A 22,536-nucleotide genomic window follows, 5' to 3' on the forward strand; every position below is an offset into this window, starting at 1 on the left:
ACAGTAAAACAGGAAAAGAATGTATTTCACGCGATTGTTGTGGTGGATTAAATGAGAATAATGCAGAGAAGATGATTAGCTTATTCCAACAAAAATACAGTGTTTACATTTTAAAAATTATGATAGTAAAAGATACATTGCCATTAATCTTCAATACTCATCCTCACTTTGAGCATATTTATGCCATCATTTTGACCATTTTCTGCAGCAGTTCTGGAAGTCCCTTTCTTGAATGTCTTTAGTTACATGGCTGTCTCAGTATCCTGAAGTAATTCAACTGTTTACCTTTCCTGGTCTTTTTGGCTTTGGGGAAAAGCTAGAAGTTGTATAGCACCAGATCTGGTGAGTAAACTGGATGAGGACACCCTGTAATGTTTTTATGAGCCTGCCTTCAGGAGGGCACTGAAGGCACCAGTGGATGCCTTCTGGTTGGATGGCACTTGGCAGCCTCTTTCACTATATTTTTTTTTATTATGCCTTGTAAAGACAAGAAAGGAGATTTACAGAACTACCAAAGAAAGAATGATGGGACAAGTGTGTTGAAGAAAGAGTATTTTGAGAGCAATGTCTTACTGTAATACACTTTCAAACTTAAACACTTGTATTATCGGATTACCCTGTGTATAGCATATTCCAACACTTAGAGGCTCAGCACTAATGTAGGAAAAGGCAACAAGCTGTGAAATGCTGGTGGTCTGAAGTAGCAGGGTAACCTATGCTGCAGCTGTGGACAAGTTGGGAATGGGCCTGGCTGAGCTCAGGTCATATAACTTCATTCAGTATGTAAGGAGAACCGTGGAGGAGCATTCAAGCAGGAGAGAGATGAGTCAGGAAAAGGACAGGAGGAGAGTACAGCCAGGGAGTAAAAAAAAAAAAAAACCTATTATGAGCCTATAAACCAATAAAGATAAACTGGCACCGAAATTCCATTACGCTTTCTGCATTTTGGAACTCCTGGGAAGACCTAAGCTGTAAGGCACATCTGTTCCCTAACCACCTACTTGATTCGAGGAGGTGATTCGGTACTTCTGCTCTTCTCTTGGGCTCCTCCACCAGGCTCTTCAAAAGGAGGGGCACTTCATTATTCAGGGGGTCTTCTATGTTCCTTAATTCTCGGCTGGAGGCTTTCACTGCTGGCATTTTATCAAGGAAAATGAGTCTTTTTTCTAGAATCAGAGGTTATTTCCTGGAGAGAAAAGAGCAGTAGTATGATCATTCTCATGCACGTTTCCGCTCCAGTTCTGACAAATGTACCACTGGTTCTTGCACGGTTTACTGCGGTGCAGGCCCTCCCTATGTCTTGTCTCCGTTAGCTATTCCCCTTCCACACACAGCTGGCCCCACTAATCTTCTTGCATTACACTTCACAACCCAGTGTGGGGCTGCTCTAAACCCTTCCATGGTCTTCCAGAGCTTCCCCCAAAATACTCTGGGAGCACAGGAAGGCTCCCACAGTGAAGTAAACTTGGAAAATAGTGAAGCAAGCAGTTAACAGGATGCCTCTTTCTGAGATTTCTCCGAATCGATTTCTTAGAAGTATGAGACTGTGGATCCTTTCCACACTTGGATTCATTTGTGGCATTTCTAAGTCACTTTGCTGGTCCTCCTTGCTATCAGGAGGCCAGGAGACAGTGAAGTCAACAGTCAGCCAGATGTGGAGAGAAGAGCACAATCCCAGGCCCTCTGCGGCTCTCAGCCTAGGTTGCAGCACTCCTCTCTGCGAGCCTCACCTTCCCTCAATATGCTCATCTCAAACCCCTGTTTCTCATGAGGTCCCCCTGGATCCTAATACCTGTCAGCAGTCTTTAGAAATTACTGTGGCTATTTCTCACTTGATGCTAACGATTGATCGCCTTGTAACTGCACTTTACAGATCCCACATTTGCTAACATCTTCCATAACTAAGACCCTTAAACTAGGGCCTTTTGTCAGACCAGAAGGCTGTTTCAGTGAAGCTCTAAAAGTGAATGTAAAATTAGGGGTGAATCTGTGTTTTTTCCTGAAGAAAGCCCATAGCTTCAGGGTCCCAACAATCTACAGCATCAAGCTAAACACAGTGAATACATCACTTTGAGAAAGCAGTTTCCGCTGTCAGCTCCCCTTCACCCCCTCTCACTAGCACCCCACGTTAGCATCCCTGAAGGCTGTTCTGTTTAGCCTCACCCTTCCTCCATCTCCTGGTGCCTCAAAATCCTGGCCTCAACTTCAATAATGTACAGAGTTAAAAGGCGATCACGCAGCTTGCCTTCCACCACCGAACTGGTGGTGACTGTCACCCCTCCCGCTGGCTCCCGGCCTTGGCCTCTGACCCGGAAGCTCCTCCCGGCGGCCACAGCTGTCTCTGTGCAGCCATCCACGCCCACTCCGTTCTTTTCCAAACCCTTGGGGCCCGACTTCTGCTCCCACACAGGCCAGGATGACATGGCTGAACTTGCTCTGGGTTCCGACTGCCTCAGCCGCTCGGCAGTGGCGCTGGGCCGCCTCTAGGCCACCCCTGGAGGCCGCTCACCCTGGAGAAAGTTCCCAGGCAGGATTCTGCTAGCGCCAGCGCCTGCTCTCAGCGTCGCCATGACGACGTGGACGCGCTCCTGGGGGTGGGGAGCGGTGGGGGGAGCCGGGCTGCCGGGATAGGGGGGCGGTGGTGGGGCGGAGCCGGGCGGCCTCAGGTCCCCGCCTAAGGCCTCGGGGCTCAAAGCTGTCGTGAAGCCCAGGGACGGATAGAGAACAGAAAACGCAGCTTGTGATATGCAAGGCTAATGAATTTCCAGGAGGAACTGAGAAAGTGCTGAGACACCATCAATAGACAACTTGGGGGACCAGACACAGGGTCAGATGGGACAAGGCCTTTCCCAAAGAAGTGTAGTCCTGCACTAGCACTGGAGTGCTATGAGAAATCTCTACACCTAGCTGCAACCATGATCCTATCACTGCCAATCTTGTTTCATCCTGACCTTTGCAGTATTTACTCTGTATTATTTTGAAAACCACCCCATACATCAATTCATCTATAAATATTTCAGAATGTGCCTCCAAAAGATAAGGATTCTTAAAAAAAAAATCTTAAAATTACAATTTCTTATATCCAAATATATTGTACTCAGTATACTCTAGTTTCTCTTCAAATTGTATAAATCTTTCACCTTTTACTGAATATATTGTACTCAGTAGTCTTGTGAATGCCCCCCAGTGTTTGTCAGTTTGAATCAGAATTCAAATACAGTAAATTTACATGTTGGAATAAGATATGTTCTGTACTTCATTTTATTTTGCTATATGTGATTGAAAGAACAACTATTGTGATGATAACAAGATACACTGTAATACCTATTGCTGTTATCCCAGTAACCTGCTGTGAAGTTCTGTACCAATTTCACTACACTGTCACAGTTGGCTTTATTCTGCCTTGTTCTGTTGTATTTTACTATCTTCAAAATAAAAAAAAAAAAAAATGAAAAAAAAAGAAGGCTTTCTGTCTACACCAAGCTGTGTGCTCCTGACCTTGCACCCTGATGGCACGTGATGGAACCTCAAAGATAGTTGTAGAATTGTAGTGGCCTTAATGCATTATACCAAGTGGTTTCCAAAATTTAAATCATAGGGGCTCTGGGGTATAGCTCAGTGTAGAACACTTACCTAGCATCCACAAGATCCTGGGCTTGATCTTCAGCATTGTAGAGAAATAAATCAGTAAAATTCAAATCATATATATTGCTGGAAATCAGGGAATATACTCATATAATTCAAAAAGTTTAAAAAAGATCTCTTCCTCATCTCTATCAGTTAGCAAATTTCCTTTCCTCAGGGTAAATAATGCTTCATATTTGTCTTTTAGGAATGCCTGTGTTTGTGAGAACTTTATTCTTTGTTTAGAGCCTAAATAGCTTACTCTTCTTTTTCACTTAAAAAACTATCTGTATCATCATCCCACATCTCTGTATAAAGTACCTTGTTATTCTCTTTTATGACAGTATAATATTTAATAATTTATTTGCTCATCTCTATTGTTGAATATTTAGGTTTCTAATCTTGTGCTTCTGTAAGCAGTGCTGTTATTTGGACAAGGGAGCACATAATTCCTGCAAGACTGTGCATGCGTATACATGTGAGTGTATCTGTAGGAAAAGTCACCAAAGGGTTAGTGCTGTGGTCAAAGGGTCTGTCAATTTGTAATATTAACTGTTGTCAAAGTACTACTCTCCATGGGTATTGCACTTATTTCTACTCCTACCTGTCATGTATGGGATCATTTGTTTTCTTATAGCATCAACAACAAGTATAACTTTTTTATTTTCATTGCTCTGATAGATAAAAATTTCTATCGCAATAGTATTTTTGATTTTTGCTTTCTCACATAAGTAAAGGTGAGAATATTTTCATGTTTAGGAGACATTTATATTTTTCTCTTCTTTTAATACGTTTTACTGATGCTATCGTTTGATTTCTGGTCTTTATTGAATTGTTGGTGTTCTTCACATATTAAATACAACCATTTGTTCTGTGATAACTGTTGGAATTTCCCCCCAATTGTCACTGTTAGGGTTTTTCCTTGCAGAACTTAAAAATTATGTTGCATTTATTGAATATTGTTCTGTAACAAGTTACTTCCTGAACTTAGTGATCTGAAGCAACTACATTCATTTACTTGTTCTAACCCAGAGAAGGGATAGGAATTCAGATGAGGCATGGCTGTGAAGGTTTATTTCTTCTCACTGATGCCTGGGGCTTCAGTTGGAAGATTTGAAAGCTCAGAGGCAGAGTCATTTGATAGATGATGTAATGCTGTCATCTGAGAGCAGAACAATGATCAGGACAAATAATTTAAATGCACTGGAATTATTTTCAACCTCAAACAGGATATAGTAGTACGCATGTGTTATCTCAGATATTTAGGAGGCTGAAGCAAGAAGATCTGGCTAACTTAAGGCTATTTAAGAAACATATCAAGTACCTGCCTCAAAATAAAATCTTAAAGAAAAAAAGAAACAAAAGAAAACACTAAATGATGGACATTATTTTCCCCCATTACACAAATGACGAAATTGAGGCTTTGATGACTCAGGTAACTTGCCCAGTGTCACATAGTTAATTTATGATTAGATCAGGGTTTGAACCCAGTTTTGTGATGGCAACATTTTTTCTCTCCACTCCTCTGTGTCTGTGCACGTTACCTGGAATTAAAGGTAGGACTTTGTGCTGACCTGTATCTGCAGCCCTCTTTAGCTTTTTGGTTTTTTAAAGTCAGAGTCTTGCTAAGTCACTAAATTCTCAGGCTGAGCTCAAGGTTGTGGTCTTCCTGCCTCAGCCTTTCAGAATGCCAACATTATTTTCTCCTTCGGCCAACATGGGTAGCCAGGGGGTCCTCTGGGAGCTTGGGGTGAGCCTGACCTTGCTTTGCTCCATCCAGTGAGGACACTGACTTGGAAGTATGAGCAACACAGTCTTTCAGGTATGTTTTATTTGGTCTCTTTTATTTGACTTGCTTTAACTATAATGGTTCATATAAATATTCAAAAGGATGCTGACAAATAGAGGCGGCCTATTCAAAAAGTAAAGAAAAACCTATTTTCCTGAGAAAGCCAGCCCGCATTTCCAGAGTGTAAACAATGAGCCTGAATCATAAAAACCTCATTAAAATGTCAGTGTTCTACTTTGTACTTCAGGACTGAATTGGAAATCACTCTTGCCCCATTATTTATGGCTCATCAGTAATACATTAGCTCAGCTCCTGGTAAAGCTGACAGTCAGGGGAGCACAGGTCTTTTTGTTTGGTTTATTCCATATCCAGACGACTGAGGAGATCTTTGCACTTGTGTGGTTGTTTGGTGAAGACCTTAGACTCAGACATCCAGGGACAGCCAGTTCCCGCCCCCACTCCCCTACCCCCGTCCCCAGTGCTGTCCTTGCTCCTGCACCCCTAACGGGCCCTTTCAGCTCAGACATCACTTCTTCTGGGAGGCCTTCCTCAGGTGCCAGTCAGGGCTGTTCCAGTTACAAGTGATGACAACTGATTTAAAAGGTAGAAGGAATGTCCGAAGAAAGAGGGAAGAGGGAGAAGGTGAAAAGAGAGAGGGGAGAAGAAGAAGAGAGACAGAGTGAGGCTCCTTCAGGGCTCCAGTTATACCGTGCCACATCCTAGTGTGACAGCTTTGCGTCTCTCCATCCTTTGGTTTCTTCCAGTCAAAGCTGGCTACATTCTCAGTCAGGTTGTTGTGGCAAAGACCAGTAGCCTAGGTTAAGCCACTGTGGTTAGTTGTTTTGGGGGGTGGTAAGAGTGGGAAAGGAAGGTTTTTATATCAGACAAAGGGAGTAGAGGTTCGTCTACATGCGTGACTCTTTGAAATTGTTGATATTTAAATGCATTTTACCTACAAGCGGCACAACAGATAAGAATTAAGCTGATGTATTAATCCACCTAGCTTGGTCTTGTTCCTTACTATCTGCTCTCATAGAATTTGTTGCAATTTGCAGTATCACCTACCACACATTCTATAGTTGCTCATGTTAGCCAACCAAGAGGTTTGTCCCATATGTGATGAACCAAGTCTTTTCTTAAAATGTTATTCTGTTTTTTATTAGCAAAGATACAAGAGGCTTAACATGTATTATTATTCAGAAGTTGTTGTCTGAAAACATAATAGATGCATGTGGTTCAAAATTCTTGGAACAATTTTCCTACTTTACACAAGAAAAAAAATAGGCCTTGGGTTAAGGCAAAGAAACTCAAACTGTAGACCACATTATGGTTGCTTTATTAGAAACGATGATCAAAAAACACAAGTCTCTTAGTCTTGAGAAATAATCATTGTCTTGGGTCCTTGGAAGAAGGTGCAGTCGTAACACCTTGGCCTTGTACATTGGCTGAGGTTGTCAAAGACAATTTTCTCAGCCCTCCTTATCTTGGCACAACACCTGGAACAGATTAGTGAGTACTCACTGAATGGACATTAGTTATTGTCTTGGTTACTTTTCTCTCATTCCTGGGACAAAACATCTGACACCCAAAATGAAGGAAGGAAAGGTTTATTTTTTAGCTCACTGTTTGTGGAGGTTTCAGTCCATAATCATCTGGTTCCAAGGCCGGGCGGCGTGGCACTGCAGCAACACTTCAAGGAAGCAGCCAGAGCAAAAAGGGCGGGGGCCGGGGGGAATAAGCCTCTTCTCCTTCATTATACTGTTTTGCAGTCTCCCTGCCTAGGGCAGTAGCTCTCACAAAATCTCCTTGCCCTCCTTTGCACAGGATGAGGATATTTACAAAGAAGGAACCCTGGCTTCCTGCTGAGTCTCTCAATTAAACTTCTAAACTGCTCAAGTTGACACAATGTATCAACCATAAGTTATCTTATAGGCACTTATTAGTATTGAAAAAATAAGGCTAATATTTCTAATAATAAATGGTGAATCCTTTCCACAAAATGAAGAATGAGATCACTTTATAATCAGACAAGCCTCAAGTCAGACTGTAGGTGCTTCATTTACTCTCTACAAAAGGTACAGCAGAAATACGTAGATATCTTACCTTTTTGTATGGCTAGAAGGGAACACACACTTGCTAGCTGTCTTTCTCCAAAGGAAAAGGAAAACTTTCTAGGTCTTTTGCATGAGAAGACAGTTGAAACCAGGAGCTGAGGACCTGGCCAAACTCCTACAGAAGCAGAGAGCCAGGGCCCCTTCCTCCTGACTTTACATTTCAGGGAGATGGTTCTAAACCCCCAAGAAAGGCATTCCTTGGATACAAAACTGGCAAGAGGGGTTTGTTTCACTTTTAAGAAAAGACAGAGAATGTCTTTCTGAAGGAAATATTGAAAGAAAAAGGAGAGGAGATGATCTCTTTCCTTCTTCACCAGGGAAGTTTTAATTTTTCTAATTTGTATTTACCCTAATGTCTGCCTCATCAGGGTGATAAGTGCTTCAGTATGGAACTACTGGAGAAATTTATCCTAGCACAAATGTAGACAGTCTCATCCTCGGGGTAACCATTATAAGAACAGAGTGACTTACCAGTGTTTGGAATAGTCATGACTTCAGATTATTTGTCCTACTTTCATCTGCAGTGGGATTGGAAGGAAAGGAATAGAATTAGATGTGGAGAGTCATCAAAGTCAAAGGTGTGGCCATTCTCTGTCTCTCATGGGGTTATAATGCACTTCACTGGCGTGGAGTATGACATTTCCCCACAGTGGCCATCACAGTATTTATAGTCACATGTGCTCACCCAGAGTCGCCCTCCCCCCCATCAAGAACTATCGTCTGCTATAGTTGGATCTTAAATTCCCTTTAAGGCCCCACGTGTTAGAGGCTTGGTCCCAAGGTGATGTTATCAGAAGGTAGTGTCACTGCTAGGAGACAGGATGTGCCCTTGAAGGGATTTCTCTTTGCCCCCTGGCTCATAATGTAAGTGGGGATTTTTTCTACCACGTGCTCCCACCACAGTGTGCTGCCTTGTCTCAGGCCTAACTGATCATGGATGGAATCTCCAAAACTGTGAGGCAAAATGAATTACTTCTCTTTATATGCTGGTTATTTTGTCAAAAAGTTGACTAATACAGAATGTTTGTCACCTCTTTTTGAACTTAGATGAATATGGAGGAAAACAATTGGGTGAAGGTACAGCTCAGTGGTAGAACACTTGCCTAGCATTTGTAAGGCCCTGGGTTCGAACCACAGCACTGAAAACCAAAACAGAACAAAACACAAGAGATTGTCAAGACTGTCACAAAAGCCCAGGAGAAGAGACAGTGTATTTATTCTGCTACCTGTTCCCTGTGTGAGGCCACCATTTCAATGGTAGTTCTATTTATTTATGGTTAACTTCCTATGGGTGCCCGTCTTCTAGGATAGCTCTTGCCAACTTCTGGGAACACTGTTTTGGCTCCTTGCCAATTGTTAAAGAAAAATTATTCTGACATTTGTTAAAATGGTAAGGAGGACTTTATTCAAAACTGCTGCAATCGCCAGAGGTTTAGTTCAGTGGTGCAGCGCCTGCCTAGCAATCATGAGGCCCTGAGTTCGGTTCTTAGTTCCAAACAAACAAACAAACAAAAAACTACCACAATTTAGGTTTGATCAACAGGGAACAGAGATGGGGCTCAACTCCAGCATGAGTGGAGATATAAAGCCGGGAAGTAGTTGGAGGTCAATGAACGGAAGTTCCTGAGAGGAGATATCAAGTTGGGAGATTCTTGCTAAACCTACTAACGATATTCTTACTGAGGGCAGGCGAGGCTGTATATCAAAGATGAGGAGGGAAGGAGAACTGTCGTCAGATATGACGATCAAGGATGGGATGGGAGTTCTCACTGAATGAACTGAGCAGGATTCTTGCTAACACCAGACCAGGGAGAATGAGGACAGGACAGGGCCAACAATGATGCTTAGATGAGAAGAAGGCCCAGAAGCCTAACTAAAGATTAATCAAAGAGAGCATCTCTCACTCTTTAGGCTTCTCACGGTTGATCCTTGTTGCCTCCCTGCTCCTTGTTGCTTCCTGCCTATTCTCTGCACATAATCATTCCTTTTATTTTCTTTTTGTCATGCATGGTAGGCAAGTGCTTCACCACTAAACTATATCTCCAGGCTTTTTTTCCTTTTTTTTTTTTGGAACAGGATCTCACAAAGTTTCCCAAACTGGTTTGTGTTGAACTTGTGACCCTCCTGCTTCAACCTCTTGAGTATATGAGATAACAGGCCTGCTCCACTGTGCCCAGCCATAATCCTTCCATTAGACTCTTCCTCAATCAAAGTGCTTGAAAAATGGCGCCATCTTCCACCAGGCCTTCTACCTGGCTCCTACCACCAGTCAGAGTAAAAGATTTTTGCAGACTTGCTTCAGAAACTCCAAGAATCTATGGCACAGGCTGGGGCTCAGTCTTGGGTTCAAATTCTAACTCTTCCCCTCGTTAGCTGTGTTAACAGATCACGTGCCAATCTTCCCCAAGGCTCAAGTCCCATCCTTCAAGTAGTTTTGTACAACCAGATATGATAACACACCTCCAAAGTCTTCTAACAGAGCATGCGAGCTTTCCCCACTCCTTCCCCTTCCTTCCCCTGCCCTTCTCCTCCCCTTCCCAATTTCATTGTGAAATTGTTTTCTTGGGCTGGTTTTACAAAGCCACCTATTGCATCTACAGCTTGTAACATGCCTTGCGCAGAGACCCTCAATCTTTTTTCTCAACTCGGTGAGGTTTGCAGTTTCCCACTTAAGGAAGAATGGCTTGCCACAGGCTAGATGTTATTGAACTGGCCAGAACAAATGTTGTTTTGCTTTTTCGTAAGACATTATAAGGCTTTGTTATATAGCAGATTTCAGTTTTATGGTTTTTTATGTCCTTCAATTGAAATATTAATACCTAGAGTTGTTACAGAAAATATTCAAACAAAACCAAAGTCTATATAATAAAAACTGCAAGCTCTTATCTTTTGCACTGTCTGATACACATTGTTTTGAAATCCAAAGAACCTAAAAAAGTTACATTTTTTGTCCAAAATCTTGAGTAATTGAAAAATAAGATTGAGAGATGGGGACCTATATCACCCTTTCTCTTCCTTCTCCTTTCTTCTTTCTTTCTTCTCTTCTCTTCTCTCTCTCTTGCACTCTCTCTTTCTCTCGCTCTCTCTCTCTCTCCCCACCTATCTTTTTCCTCAATGCCCAGGGCCTCATAATGCTAGACAACTGCTTTGTTGCTCAACTAACTCCCAGTGCAAAATACTACTTTTATTAGTAATAAAGCTGGTTTTGGAGAATGCAGTTTATATTGGCGGGCAAGCAGGTTTCCTAACGTTAAATCCCAGAATTAAATAGACCGCCATCCTGTCACAGAGGGCATTAGACCAATGGGATAGGGTGCAGGATCCTTGACTACCAATCAATCACAGCTTGGCCCAAGTTTGTCCAGTTATAAGCTCTCTGTAGGAAGGCGAGGTGGTAAAGGAGTGATCAGAACTCAGTGGTTCCTTATTATCTCAAGTGCGTCAGCCTGTAGAGCTAGTCTCACCTGTGCTTGCATGTTTGCATATTCCTGTGTGTGCATGTGTATGTACATGTTAAAGAGGAAATAGAAAGAGGTCAGGAGGGGTAAGTAATTGTTGCTCTCCAAGAAGAAAGAATCAAGGAGGGACTCACATTTCACCTTTCACCAACATCAGCTCCCTGCTATTTTACTTCCGCATATACCTGCACACATCTCAGGCCTCCTGATGATCGTCTGTGTAGAAAACGTTCCTAGATAGGAGGCACTGGCTGTGAGTATACTTTAGCTTGATGTGTGCTGAACACACTGCTGAAAGCACCCCCCCCCCTTATTTCTGCTAGGATTTGCCAACCTCACCTTAGGATAGCAGGTTTCTTTGGGGGAGGCTGCTGCTGGGGTGCATTGTTGCTTAAGCAGCTGCTGAGCAATCTGAGCAGATGCCTGCAGAGGACCCAGGCTTTCCTCCCAGGGAGTTTCTGAGTTGCAGGCACCTAACTGGGCAGGGGAAACCCTCTGCTCTCAGTGTTCTCATCTATGCAAAGGGCATCATATCACTTAGGGTTTGGGGGGAATTAAGTGAGTGGGTTCAAAGTTCCAGAAGAAAGGGCAAGAAAGGAGACACCAGAGGGAGGCGAGTGAGTACCAGGCCAGAGAAAGAAAAACTAGACCTGCCAGAGCCACTTGGGGTCCCTGAACTCAGAGGCCAGAAGTTATCCTGTGCATGGGCAGCCGATTCTGAGACTCATTCAGGTGCAGCTGGTCACCTGGAATATCTGGAATAACAGCCTCCCAGGGACATCAGGTCGCAGAACACCTCCATCCAGGCAGCTCAGGGTCAGCCCAGTCGGTCCCCAAATGCCTGGATGAACCAGAAAGTCCTCTTTGTTCTCACCTGATCATCAGAGGCTTCCTTGGAGGTATTGAGAGATTTCCTGGAATAACGGAGTGTACCTTTAAAAATAAAAAGTGAAAATCTGAAATAAAGTTCAAGAAAGCTGCCCCAAGGAAGGCAATAAGTACTTACCAAGCCCCTGCTTCTCTGTGTCGGACGCTGGGTGTTGTGTTCCTGTGTTGTTACAGTGGAGCACATTGGACTCAGGTGTCCATTGGCACCCAACGGTCCTGTTGCTTACGTCAGTAGACTGGGGGAGACCCTGTCTTCCTGGGCTGGGCTGGAGGGAGGGCTGCAGCGTCCAGAGCTGGGCAGAGCTTGAGGTGACGGCTCCAGGCCCCGCGCCCCCTCTCCACCTCTCCTCCGCCCCCGCCAGACCCCGCGGGGTGGAGGCGCGCAGCCAGCGGCCAGCACTGAGTCCTTATCAATGCACCAGGCGGCTTAGCGCGTTCGCGGGCTCCGGGTCCCAGGAGGAGCAGTCCCAGGATCGCCACGGATAGGATCTGGTGGCTCCCTCATGGTTCCTGGAGGTGCTGGGCCCTCCCGGGATCTGGGACCTTGCGCTGGGCGTTAAGCGTCGGAGCCAGCAGAGCGCGTAGCCCGGTGGCCGTCGGAGCGCCCGCGAGGAGCGCGCTGGGCACCATGCGCCCCAGCCTGTCTCCGCTGCTGGTTCTCGCCTGCGCCGCGCACACTGTGAGTACCGCGCTCCGCCAGGGCACGGGGCCGCCTCTCTAAAGCCCAGCGCGCGATGAGAGTGCACTGGACCAACAAATCCTCCCCTGAGACTGGACCCTTCCCTCCCCCAACAATGATCTCTATCAGCTCTTTTCCAGGGGGTCTCTTCCCCAAGGATAAAACCGGGTGTGCCCAGAGGAAGGGTGGTGCTAAGATAAATCTACCTCCCACTACACTGTTTTCCTGGTCTCACCTCAATTCCTTCCAGACAGAAATTCTACAATTGCCACTGTCAATACCTGGCTTGTGGGCACTTTGCTTCCAGATGTTCAAATTAAAACCTCCTAAGCGCTGTTTGAGACTACTATCCTCGCTATACAGACAGAAAAGCCAGGACTACTACTGGTGTGTGTGTGTGTGTGTGTGTGTGTGTGTGTGTGTGTGTGTGTGTGTTTTGCTTCTAGTCAGAAAAAGGCTTGCAACCCATACCCTTGACATTTCACATGCGGGGCTGCAGATGGGAAAATCTGAGAATGCTCTGGCCGAGCTTCCTGGTCTGTGACGGGACAGTGTAACGTCCCCTGTCTGCCAGCTCCAGGGAGCAGCAGCTAGGTCCCCACAAACCAGGTCCTAAGAGAGGGCTAGAGAAGAAGAGAGAAAGTGGGAGGGTGGGTGGGTCTTTCCCATAGAAACTCCTGGGAATTCTGGGGGCTCCAGGTTGCAGGGTAAGATAGAGTTAATGGGGAAATGAAACAGAGATGTGGGAGCAGATTCCAGAACCACTAACCCAACCAATTTGTCTTCATTCTTCGTCCTGGGCAAGTCTTTCCAGGTGTCCATCACCTTGGGCCTCCTCCAGTCTGCTCCTGTTTGATCGTAAGGAACACTTGCTCCTGGAGCAGAGAGCACTGGCCCTCAGGAGATGCACTCTTTCTACCGCTCCAAGCCGGTCAGGCATCTGTAGTTTGGAAGAGTGTGATCCGGGGCTCATTCCCAATTCTCAAGTAACGTAACAGCCTCTTTTGTTCAGTGGAAGTGCTGGTCCTGGAAGGTTCTAGAACAATACCTACTCATTAATGTGAACGCCAAGTTTGGGGAAAAGCCACCCTGGACCCTGGGACAGTTCAGAGCCAAATGCAGTCTGGAGGGGTGCTTGGGCGCCTGGAGGTGGGCTGGATTCTAGCTGCTTCCTTTGGAGCCTCCCACCCTCCTGAGTATTTGCAGAACCCTTGAGGTTGTTACAGCTTGGCTGTCAGACTGAGGTTCAGTCTCTTTTTATGTTTCGTTTTGTTGTAAATTTCAGGGAGATTCTACCCTCCCCTAAATCATCTCAGCAATAAACAAAGTGGGAAATGAGCGGCTTTGCTTGGTTCAGATCTTGAGTGTACCCTGGAAAAAGTGCTTCCTTATACTCTGGATTCCCTCATTTTACAGCTGAGCAAACTAACCCTCCAGACCTTGTTTGCATGTCTTTCCGTACACCCAGGGCCTGCATTACAGGGTTTCCTAAGTATTGGCTGTGGTCTCCTAGTTGTTGGATGGCTTATTCTGATATTTCTCAGCAGAAAAGTCCTTTAATAAGTTTGAGTGGACTTGCCCTACTTTGTTTGGAGTATTTCTGAGCCTTTGATATGTGCTCTTCTTTGGTTTGATTCTGGATGGTCAGACATTTTATTTCAAAGTTCGAGGATACTAAAGGTAACTTCATTCATTTGGGTCTTCCCTTGAGGGAGATCATGGCGTCGTCTCAACAGGGGTCACTGGGTCTAAATTGTTTATTCCTCCCCATCCCAGGCCAGTGTCACAGGGTCCTTTGCCAGCGGCAGTGGCCAAAAGGGACAATTTTCAAAGGTCTCCTGTAGGAAGCACTGAACACCTCTGTCTAGTTCTGTACCCCTGAGTATCTTGTGGGAACTTTTACCTGGTTTATTATTGCAATTATTTGCTAACATATTTGTCCCCTTTTACCCCTGTAACATGTATACTTTGGACTTGAGCACTGACTTCATCTGGTTCATCCTTTACCCCTGGAACCTATAAAAGGGAGTTCAGTGGTGCATGCTGAGGGGATGATAAATAAGTGAAAGGATAAAGGCCCCAGAGGAGAGGGTCCTAACAGTGGCAGCTTCATATAGCAACAAGTAGTGAAGAATCCTATCTTGAAAGTGATCATAGCCTTTTAAATTATAGATAAACTTGTTAGGCAATGGAAAAAGAATCCCTCAAGGTAGGGCTTTTAAATCCATTGCACTGGGCAAACTGCCAACTCGATAACCTTAATGAGTTAAGTGAGTGGTTGGGGCTGTTTTATTAACTTTGATATTGTGTTAGTCATCAAGACAAAATACTCAGATAAATAATTTAAAGGAGGAAAGGCTTATTTTGCTCCTGGTTTCACAGGTCTCATGTCCTGGTTGGTTGCTTTTGGGCCTGTGATGGCAAGGACATCACAATGGGAACATACCGTGCAAGAAACCTGCTCACCTCACAGCATCCGGGAAGCAGGGTGAGGGTGGAAGGGGCTGGAGTCCCCACATCCCCCTCAAGGGTATACTTCTCATTTCCTCCCACTAAGCCTCACTTACTGAAGGTTCTACCACCTTGAAATAGTGTCATAGGCTGTCACAGACTAAGTCTTCAATATATGGGCTTGTGGGGGATAATTAAGATCCGAACTGTAATAAATAATGGGCCTCAATTGTTTGTAAGGGGCCCTGTCCTGTGCATCCTACAACATCTAGCAACATCTCTGGTATCTATCCACGAGAAGCAGGTATGTCTTTCCAAAGTTGTGACAACAGAAAACATTGCCAAATGTTGAGGAGGAGATTGTCCCTGGATGCCTCTGTTCCATGGGAGACATAGGAACCAACCTGACAGTAGAGTTCTCTGTATGCTGAATTCAGGGCAGTGGAGTTGGTGACAGGGGATCTGAGTGAAAGGACACAAATAGGTATATCTGATAAAAACTGTTTCTAAACCATGCAAGAAAACTTCTGTCCAGGGATTTATCTCAGTGGCACACACACCCGCCTGGCAAGCGTGAGGCTGTGAGTTTGATCCCGGTATTAAAAAAAAAAAAAAAGAAAAAGAAAAAGAAAAAGCAAGCAAGCAGGCTTCTGCAAGGAATAGGTTTTTTGGTCTTTTCTTTCCTCCCTTCCATCTTTTCTGTACCTATGCCTGCCCCTCCCTACTGGCTGATGGCTGAGAAACATGAAATTTCCAAGTATGGGGTCTGGCACATAGAAACCTGTGGTACAGGGTGGCTCTCACCCTTCCACGGTGCATATGGGTCCTGCGGCTGACTTGTCCAGTGACAACCTGGTGAGCAGCATTTTAGGAAGTCCTGCAAGTCACCTGGGGAGCAAGTTCTCTTTTATTGGACATTTTCTTTATGTATATGAAAAATTACTTCATTATTTTCTGAAGAAGTATTTGTAAATTAAAATAAGTTCATAAGTGATTGGTGGTGACGATGGTGGTGGGGATGGTGTTGATGATGATGACTCCTTAGTGATCTCCTGTTTCACAGCAGACACAGCCAAGTCCTTCCCAGACTATCTGATTTAATTTTCAAAATGACATTCATTATCTGCGTTGTGCAGAAGAATACACAGAGGCTCTGAGAGAGGTGAAGGTGCTTGTGGAAGGTCACCTGGTTAGACAGGACGGAGTGGAAGCGACCCTCTGACCTGGCAGTCCCCTCTGCTCCCGCAGAAGTTTGTTGTCATTACTTGTTCCCAAGGGACCATCCTAAAATTCTGTCCCAAACCTCAAAATGGCATTAATTTTTACTTCATTTCATCACTTTAAGAAACACAAAACAAATACGAACTATATGCAGCTGTTAGTGAGCAGGCCAGAGATGAGCTTGGGAGTGACAGTTTTAAACAGGATGAAGCGTCACTTGGAGCATCTTTCTCTTGGCTTTGACATCATCCTCTGGAGTTCTCTCAGAGCGCCCCTCCCTCCACCCTGTACCTGTTATCTTCATTAAGGATCTGAGGCCTGAAATTTCCTAGCATGCCCAGGGAAGCCTCAGCCTTTTCCTGGCACTGCCTCCTGAAGGCCCAATTCCCACCCAGGATTAGAGCTCCACTGCCAAGTGGCCCCCCCACAGTGGCCCCCAGTTTGGTTGTTTGGAGCCTGATGGTTCTCACCATAGACCTTCACTGAGACTCCAGGAAACTGCAACCAGAGGTAAACCCACAGCACTTGGATCCTCTCCACTCATGTACATGACAAAGAGGAACCTGCTCAGCACTGTGAGTCCTGGAGAAAAATAAGAATATGCTGGGCTCACCAGCCCAGGGACCCGTGGTGGATGATTCCAAGTGGCATTTGGGAAGAGGAATCCCTGGTTTATCCCATCCTGTAGCCCACTCCAACAGGCTGCCAGGATGCTGGAGGTTTCCAGAGGCCTCTCCATCGTCTCCCTACGTCTCTCATCACTTCCCCTGCCTGTGGCTTTGCGAGGTGCTCCTTGATACTCACCTATCTTTTCCAATCCCTGACCTTCCCATCTGCCTTTGCAGTTCCAGCAAGGATATTTGCCTCTCATTTTCTGACAGTCAATTCTCCTTGGATGGACCTCCTCTGACCGAATTCTTTTCTGATAAATGTGTCTAAGTTGCATCTTCTGTGCCATTTGTCTCAATCAGCTGGCTGTCCTAACAAGACACCACAGGCAGACCAGCTTAGACTGCAGAGATTGATTTTCTTGCAGTCCTGGAGGTCGAAGTCTAGATCAGTGTCCAGCAGGATTTGGTTTTTACTGAGGATTCTCTCCCAGAGGCTGCTTTGTGCTCACACAGCCTTTCCGATGAGCGTGCTAAGACCGGGTAAGCACTTTCTGGCATCTCTTCTTATGAGGACATGAGTCTTTTTGGATCAGGATCCTGGTTTAACCTTAATTATCTCCTTAGAGGTCCTCTGGGCTTCCCCTGAGGAGGCCCACTGATTCATGTAGCCCCTTCTTCCTACACAGTGGTTTCCTACCCCCATCATACCATCCCTCTGCCCTTGGCTCAAGCCCTCGCTTCCCTAGCAAGGTGTTCCTGCCCCTGGGGACCCTGTGTCCAGTGCCTCGCCCACTGCACTGTCATTGGCTGTTGTGGTCCATTGGCTTGTGTGGGCTTCTCTGCAGTCTCTTGGAGACCATGAGCTTCAAGGACAGAGGCTCTTTATGTTTTCTATGATGAACAGAGTGCTGGACATACAGCAGGTGCTCAATAAATGTTTGCTGATATTTTGTATTTTGAACTGGTTAAATGATAGTGAATTCTTTCTTCTTCCTTTTCATAATGTAAACTATACTATTACTTCACTGCTCTCTCCAAACTGTCTGTTTCTAGTTTCAAGTTGGCAAGCAAGTAGTTGCTTTATAAAGGGTGAACAGCAAAATGATATTGTATCTTCTTGCTTAAGAATTTAATAATTCTTATTATATCTTCTCCCACATTTTTTTTCAGATTTAAGTGTGCAAAATTAAACCACACAGTATCCTAACATAACTCTTTTAAATATTTCCTCTTCTACAGTGATTATTTTCTCTTCATTATTTTCTCTCCCCCTACTTCTCTGTAGCATATTAATTTGGAAGCTATGGATAGCCCTAGTCTGACATTCAGAAAGCCAAATATTTAGAAAGTCAAACTTTGATGTGATTTTAGCAGTATAAAAACTGCAGATGTAATGATGGCTTAGACTCAAACTCTGAAGCTAAACAGGAAAGAATATGTATGTTTTTCTTTGGCAAATAAAAACTAATAAAATAATAAAGAAAACACTAATGATTTTTTTCTGAGAATCTCATATTTGTAGGGGAAATTCCCCTCCCCCTCCCCCTCTCCCCTCCCCGCCTCTCCCCCTCTTCCTCCTCCTCCTCCTTTTGAGACAGGGTTTTGCTATGTATCCCAGGCTGGTCTTGAGCTTACTGTATTTTGGTTAGTTTTCTCTTGTTGCTGGGACAAAATACCTAACAACCAAAATGAAAGGGGGAAACATTTATTTAGCTCACAGTTTGTGGAGGCTTTAGTTTATAACAGCTGGCTCCAAGGCAGGGTGGTGACACAAGGGTAACATTTCAAGGCAGCAGCCAGCAAAAACAACCAGAGAAAATGGGGGAGAACAAGCCTCTTCTCCTCCCTTACATTGTACACAGGCAACCTGCCTCTCCAGGGCAGGTATAGCACTTACAAAATCTGTATTCTCCTCTTGCACAGGAAGATGATGTTTACAAAGTAAGGACCCTGGCTCCCTGCTGAGTCTCCCCATTAAACTTCCAAACTTCTCAAGTTGACACAATGTATCAAACAAAACAGAGAGAGTCTTGCTATGTAACCCAGGCTGGCCTTGAACTCACTATGTAGCCCAGGCTGGCTTTAATCTCACAGCAATCCTCCTGCCCCTGCTCCCAAGTGCTAGGATTACAGGCTTCTGCCACCTCACCTAGCTATGGGAGAAATTTTTTAAAAATATGCTTAGAGTATCTGATGGCAATTAGGCATATGTGTTTATTCTGCCTGTGAAAATGCTCTGAAAGTATTAAGGAAAGAATAAAACAAGAACAAAAACAATGAGAACAAGATAAAAGCAACAGGGCCAGGGATTTAGTTCAGCGGCATAAGTGCCTGCCTGACAAGTGCAAAGTTGTGAGTTTGATTCCCAGTACTAAAAAAAAAAAAAAGGTAAGAGCAACAATAAAGCAGGAATTTCAAGAAATCTTTGCAAAATGGAAAATGAATGAAAAAGAGGGACCAGCATGGGAAAAATGGCATCCTAAATGCTGACACTGGGTAGGGAAGCAACTGTCCAGTGGGCCTACAGTACCCTGGAAAGACTCCAACATGGAAGAGAGACACCATGGGTCGTGGCCATAGTTTCCTTAAGCCTGATCATGTTTACTAAAGGCCACCAGTCAACAAGATGCTTTGGCCCACATGGTTCCGAGGATGACATTAGTGCCTCAAGCTGAAATATGACATCGAGGAAGGGCTCCAATGTGGAAACAAAAACAAACAAAAAACCACACAAAAGGCACTCAGAGGACTCAGAGACCCTGCAAAGAAGGGGAAAAAATGTAAAATGCACCACTACAATTAATATCCAGATATAATAGTTGCCATGAGTTGATTGTCAAATTTGTACCTTGGTGGTATTTGGAAGATGGACCTTTAGAGTGAGTTAGGCTTAGATGAAGACATGGCGGTGGGCCCCCGTGATAGGTCAGTGGTTTGGTGAGAAGAAGATTCTGCGCTCACGTACCTGCTTTCTTGTGTGTGGTGGTTTTCGTGTCCTCTGTGTTAGGATGCAGTACAAAAGCCCTCTCCAGGGACCGGGACGTGCTCCTGGGCTTCTTGGCTGCCACAGTGGTGAGCCAAACAAATCTCTTTCTTTACAAATTCTATGGTATTCTGTAATAACAAAAGAAATGGACTAAGGCAGTGTTTTTTTTAAAAAAGGATTCTGATGCCACAGAACAAGAAGAGGAGGTCGTAGAAAGTGATCCATATGTGAATGAGAAAGGCTTCTTGGAAGTGAAATGCATAAAACAAAAAATTCATTGAAAGCACTCCATAGATGATGCCAAGAAAATCTCCAAGAAAGATCACAAAGAGGAAATGGTAGAATAGTAAAGACTAAAAGGATATGGGATCAACCCAAATTGTCCAATATTCAACTAGCATGAATTCCTGAGGATAAAGAACATAAAAAGAGTAAATAATAAAATAGAAAACACTTTTAAAATTTCCAGAAATAAAAAGTATCTTCCCTGAGTACCCAAACAATGAGCAAAAAGAAAAGTTTCCCTAAGATATTTCAAAATAACTAAAAACAAAAACATCCTAAAAAATTTTAAAGGAAAAAAATTTCAAATGCAAAAGATTTGGAATTAGGTTCATTTTGTTACCAAGTGGAGGAGAGAAGGAAAAATGCCTTCAAAATTTGGGAGGAAAATGATTTCAACCCAGTACTCTCTACCGAAATTATTAGCATGAAATTAATCAAAGTTTTCCCAGGGCTGGGAAGTATAGTCCAGTGGCAGGCCATTTGTCCTCTCGTGCAAGGCCCTGGGCTGGATCTCCAGCACTGAGAAAAAAAAAATTTCTACTCGTGTGTTTTCATAGAACGTACTAGAAAATTCTGATCTTCTGTAGAACAAGAGAGCAAACCAAGGAAAACAGCATGGAATGTAGAAAGCGATTCCAGGAAGGAGAGGAGAGATGATACCCAAGCCACAGCCGGGTAGCAGACCCCTGGGGAAGTGAGCAGGAAGAGCAACTTTGGAAAGTGGTCTCCAGAGGAAAAACAAATAGGACTGTTGATATGTGTAACAGAGCTGTGGGACCACGTAGAGAAATTAGCCATAGATACACAGGACTAATGCAATGAAACAACACTGCAATTACTGACCTCAGGAAAAATAAAACGTACAACAGGCGCATAATCATTTTATGACTCAGCAGTGAACAAGATTTCATAGTCAAAGAAGTCATTATCAATACACACCATTTATTTTACTGAAAATTAAATAAAGAGACGAATATATTATCTAGGGGGACAGAAATATATGCAGGAATATTTAAAATATTTGTAATTGTAGTTGTGGATGTCCCAATAAACCAAGAAGTAGCAGTATAACAACATAATAAAATATGGGAATGAAAATTAAAACAAAGAGCCGAAAATAATGGCACCTAGTAAGCATGTAGAAATTAGGGAAGAGAACTGCTGTTTTTTGTTTTAAACTGTTAAATAGTGCACTTTATATTTTATTAGTACAAGTGAAAGAAAAAGCAAACTTAGAAAGTTTCAAACTATTTAACTTCAAAGATATCTTTGGGAATGAAGGCCCCTTATTTTGTTTAGCAATTTTTCATCTTCGTTTATCTCTTTCTCATGTGTTTTTCAAGTAAACTTATGCTTAATAATTTTAAAGCTAGTAAGCATACTAAATGTATATAAATATACCTGCACATATTGAAAATATTGGTCCCTCCTCCCCTTCTTACAGTTAATTTAGATCCTTTCATGTTCTCCCACCAGCCTGCTTTCCAGGTGGCTCTTCCATTCTTCCCAGCCATTTCCAACAACTGTAATGACTTTTCTTCCTTCTCCACTGGCCACCATCTGCACGCCATGGACTCAAGCCTTTTAGCAAAATATTGCTCTGTCACACAGCCTTTGGTGGACACCATTCATTTCTTTACTTGACATAACACCACCACACAAAATGATCTCGGCTAATTACATTTTAGTGGAAGGATCATGAGTTATAATAAATGGGATGACCCTTTTTATGGCTACTACATTGGCCATTATAAAATAACAGTAAAAGAGGTGTCAGCAAGGGCGTGGAGGAATTGGAACCCTTGTGGATGGCTGGTGGGAATGTAAAATGGTGTAGCCGCTATGAAAAATAGTTTGGTGGTGCCTAAAATAAAATAAATAAATACAGTATTACCATGTGAGACAGCAATTCTGGCTGAAATTACTGAGAACCTCAATTCAAGATGGGTTGACTTAGCATTTCTGACTTTACAATGGCAGTAAAATCCATGAGCAGTGAGTACCATATTTTGCATTTGGATAGTTTTCCAGCCCAGCAATAAGTGGTCCAGTCCTTTCTGGTGATGCTGGGCAGTGTTAGCAAACCACAGCTCCTGGTCAATCACATGATCACAAGGCAAGACAAGTGACACCCTACAGTGTATTGTATGGCTGAGCTCTGATGTGCAGGAAGGTATGCCCTTTAAATACATTATTGATTTAAGATAATTTTTAATTTATAACAAGCTTATCATGGAATGGAACCGCTTATAAGTAAATGAACAGCTGAATTTAGATCTTTGAGGTTTTCATCAGTATGACCTAGTTTTGGGCATAAAAGTTCTATGTATGTGTAATGGGTTTATACCTAGGTATTTTTAAAATTCAATTTTAAATGTATTGTAGTCAATTATAAATGTATTGGGAATGTTCCTTCTAATCCAGTGTGTT

At 43.6% G+C, this 22,536-nt stretch overlaps 2 protein-coding genes and 1 long non-coding RNA gene across 5 annotated transcripts in view; 1 reads left to right on the forward strand and 2 right to left on the reverse strand.

The window, feature by feature from the left end:
* Cfap221 (cilia and flagella associated protein 221) overlaps window positions 1-2,616 on the reverse strand; it is a 122,873-nt gene extending 120,257 nt beyond the window's left edge. Inside the window, exons 1-2 of one of the 3 annotated variants that reach the window (XM_063258946.1) lie at window positions 2,510-2,616; window positions 1,002-1,186 (exon numbers count right to left, since the gene is read on the reverse strand). In XM_063258946.1, the coding sequence (XP_063115016.1) occupies window positions 1,002-1,140 (139 nt within the window). In that variant the 5' untranslated portion in view covers window positions 1,141-1,186; window positions 2,510-2,616. The other 2 variants (XM_063258947.1, XM_063258945.1) reach the window with 2 other exon arrangements.
* Window positions 2,617-6,631: 4,015 nt separating this feature from the next.
* On the reverse strand, window positions 6,632-12,222 carry LOC134478265 (uncharacterized). Its single transcript, XR_010050764.1, has 3 exons — window positions 11,992-12,222; window positions 11,860-11,918; window positions 6,632-8,045 (listed from the first exon to the last, which is right to left on the reverse strand). It is a non-coding gene; the product is annotated as an uncharacterized LOC134478265 (long non-coding RNA).
* Window positions 12,223-12,422: 200 nt separating this feature from the next.
* Sctr (secretin receptor) overlaps window positions 12,423-22,536 on the forward strand; it is a 65,336-nt gene continuing 55,222 nt past the window's right edge. Inside the window, exon 1 of the mRNA XM_003478611.4 lies at window positions 12,423-12,552. Within this exon, the coding sequence (XP_003478659.1) occupies window positions 12,502-12,552 (51 nt within the window). The 5' untranslated portion in view covers window positions 12,423-12,501. The remainder of the gene's footprint in view (window positions 12,553-22,536) is intronic.

Source organism: Cavia porcellus, unplaced genomic scaffold, assembly GCF_034190915.1.
Source record: "Cavia porcellus strain 051 isolate PalLab524CR breed Dunkin Hartley unplaced genomic scaffold, mCavPor4.1 scaffold_12, whole genome shotgun sequence".
Lineage (NCBI taxonomy): Eukaryota > Metazoa > Chordata > Mammalia > Rodentia > Caviidae > Cavia > Cavia porcellus.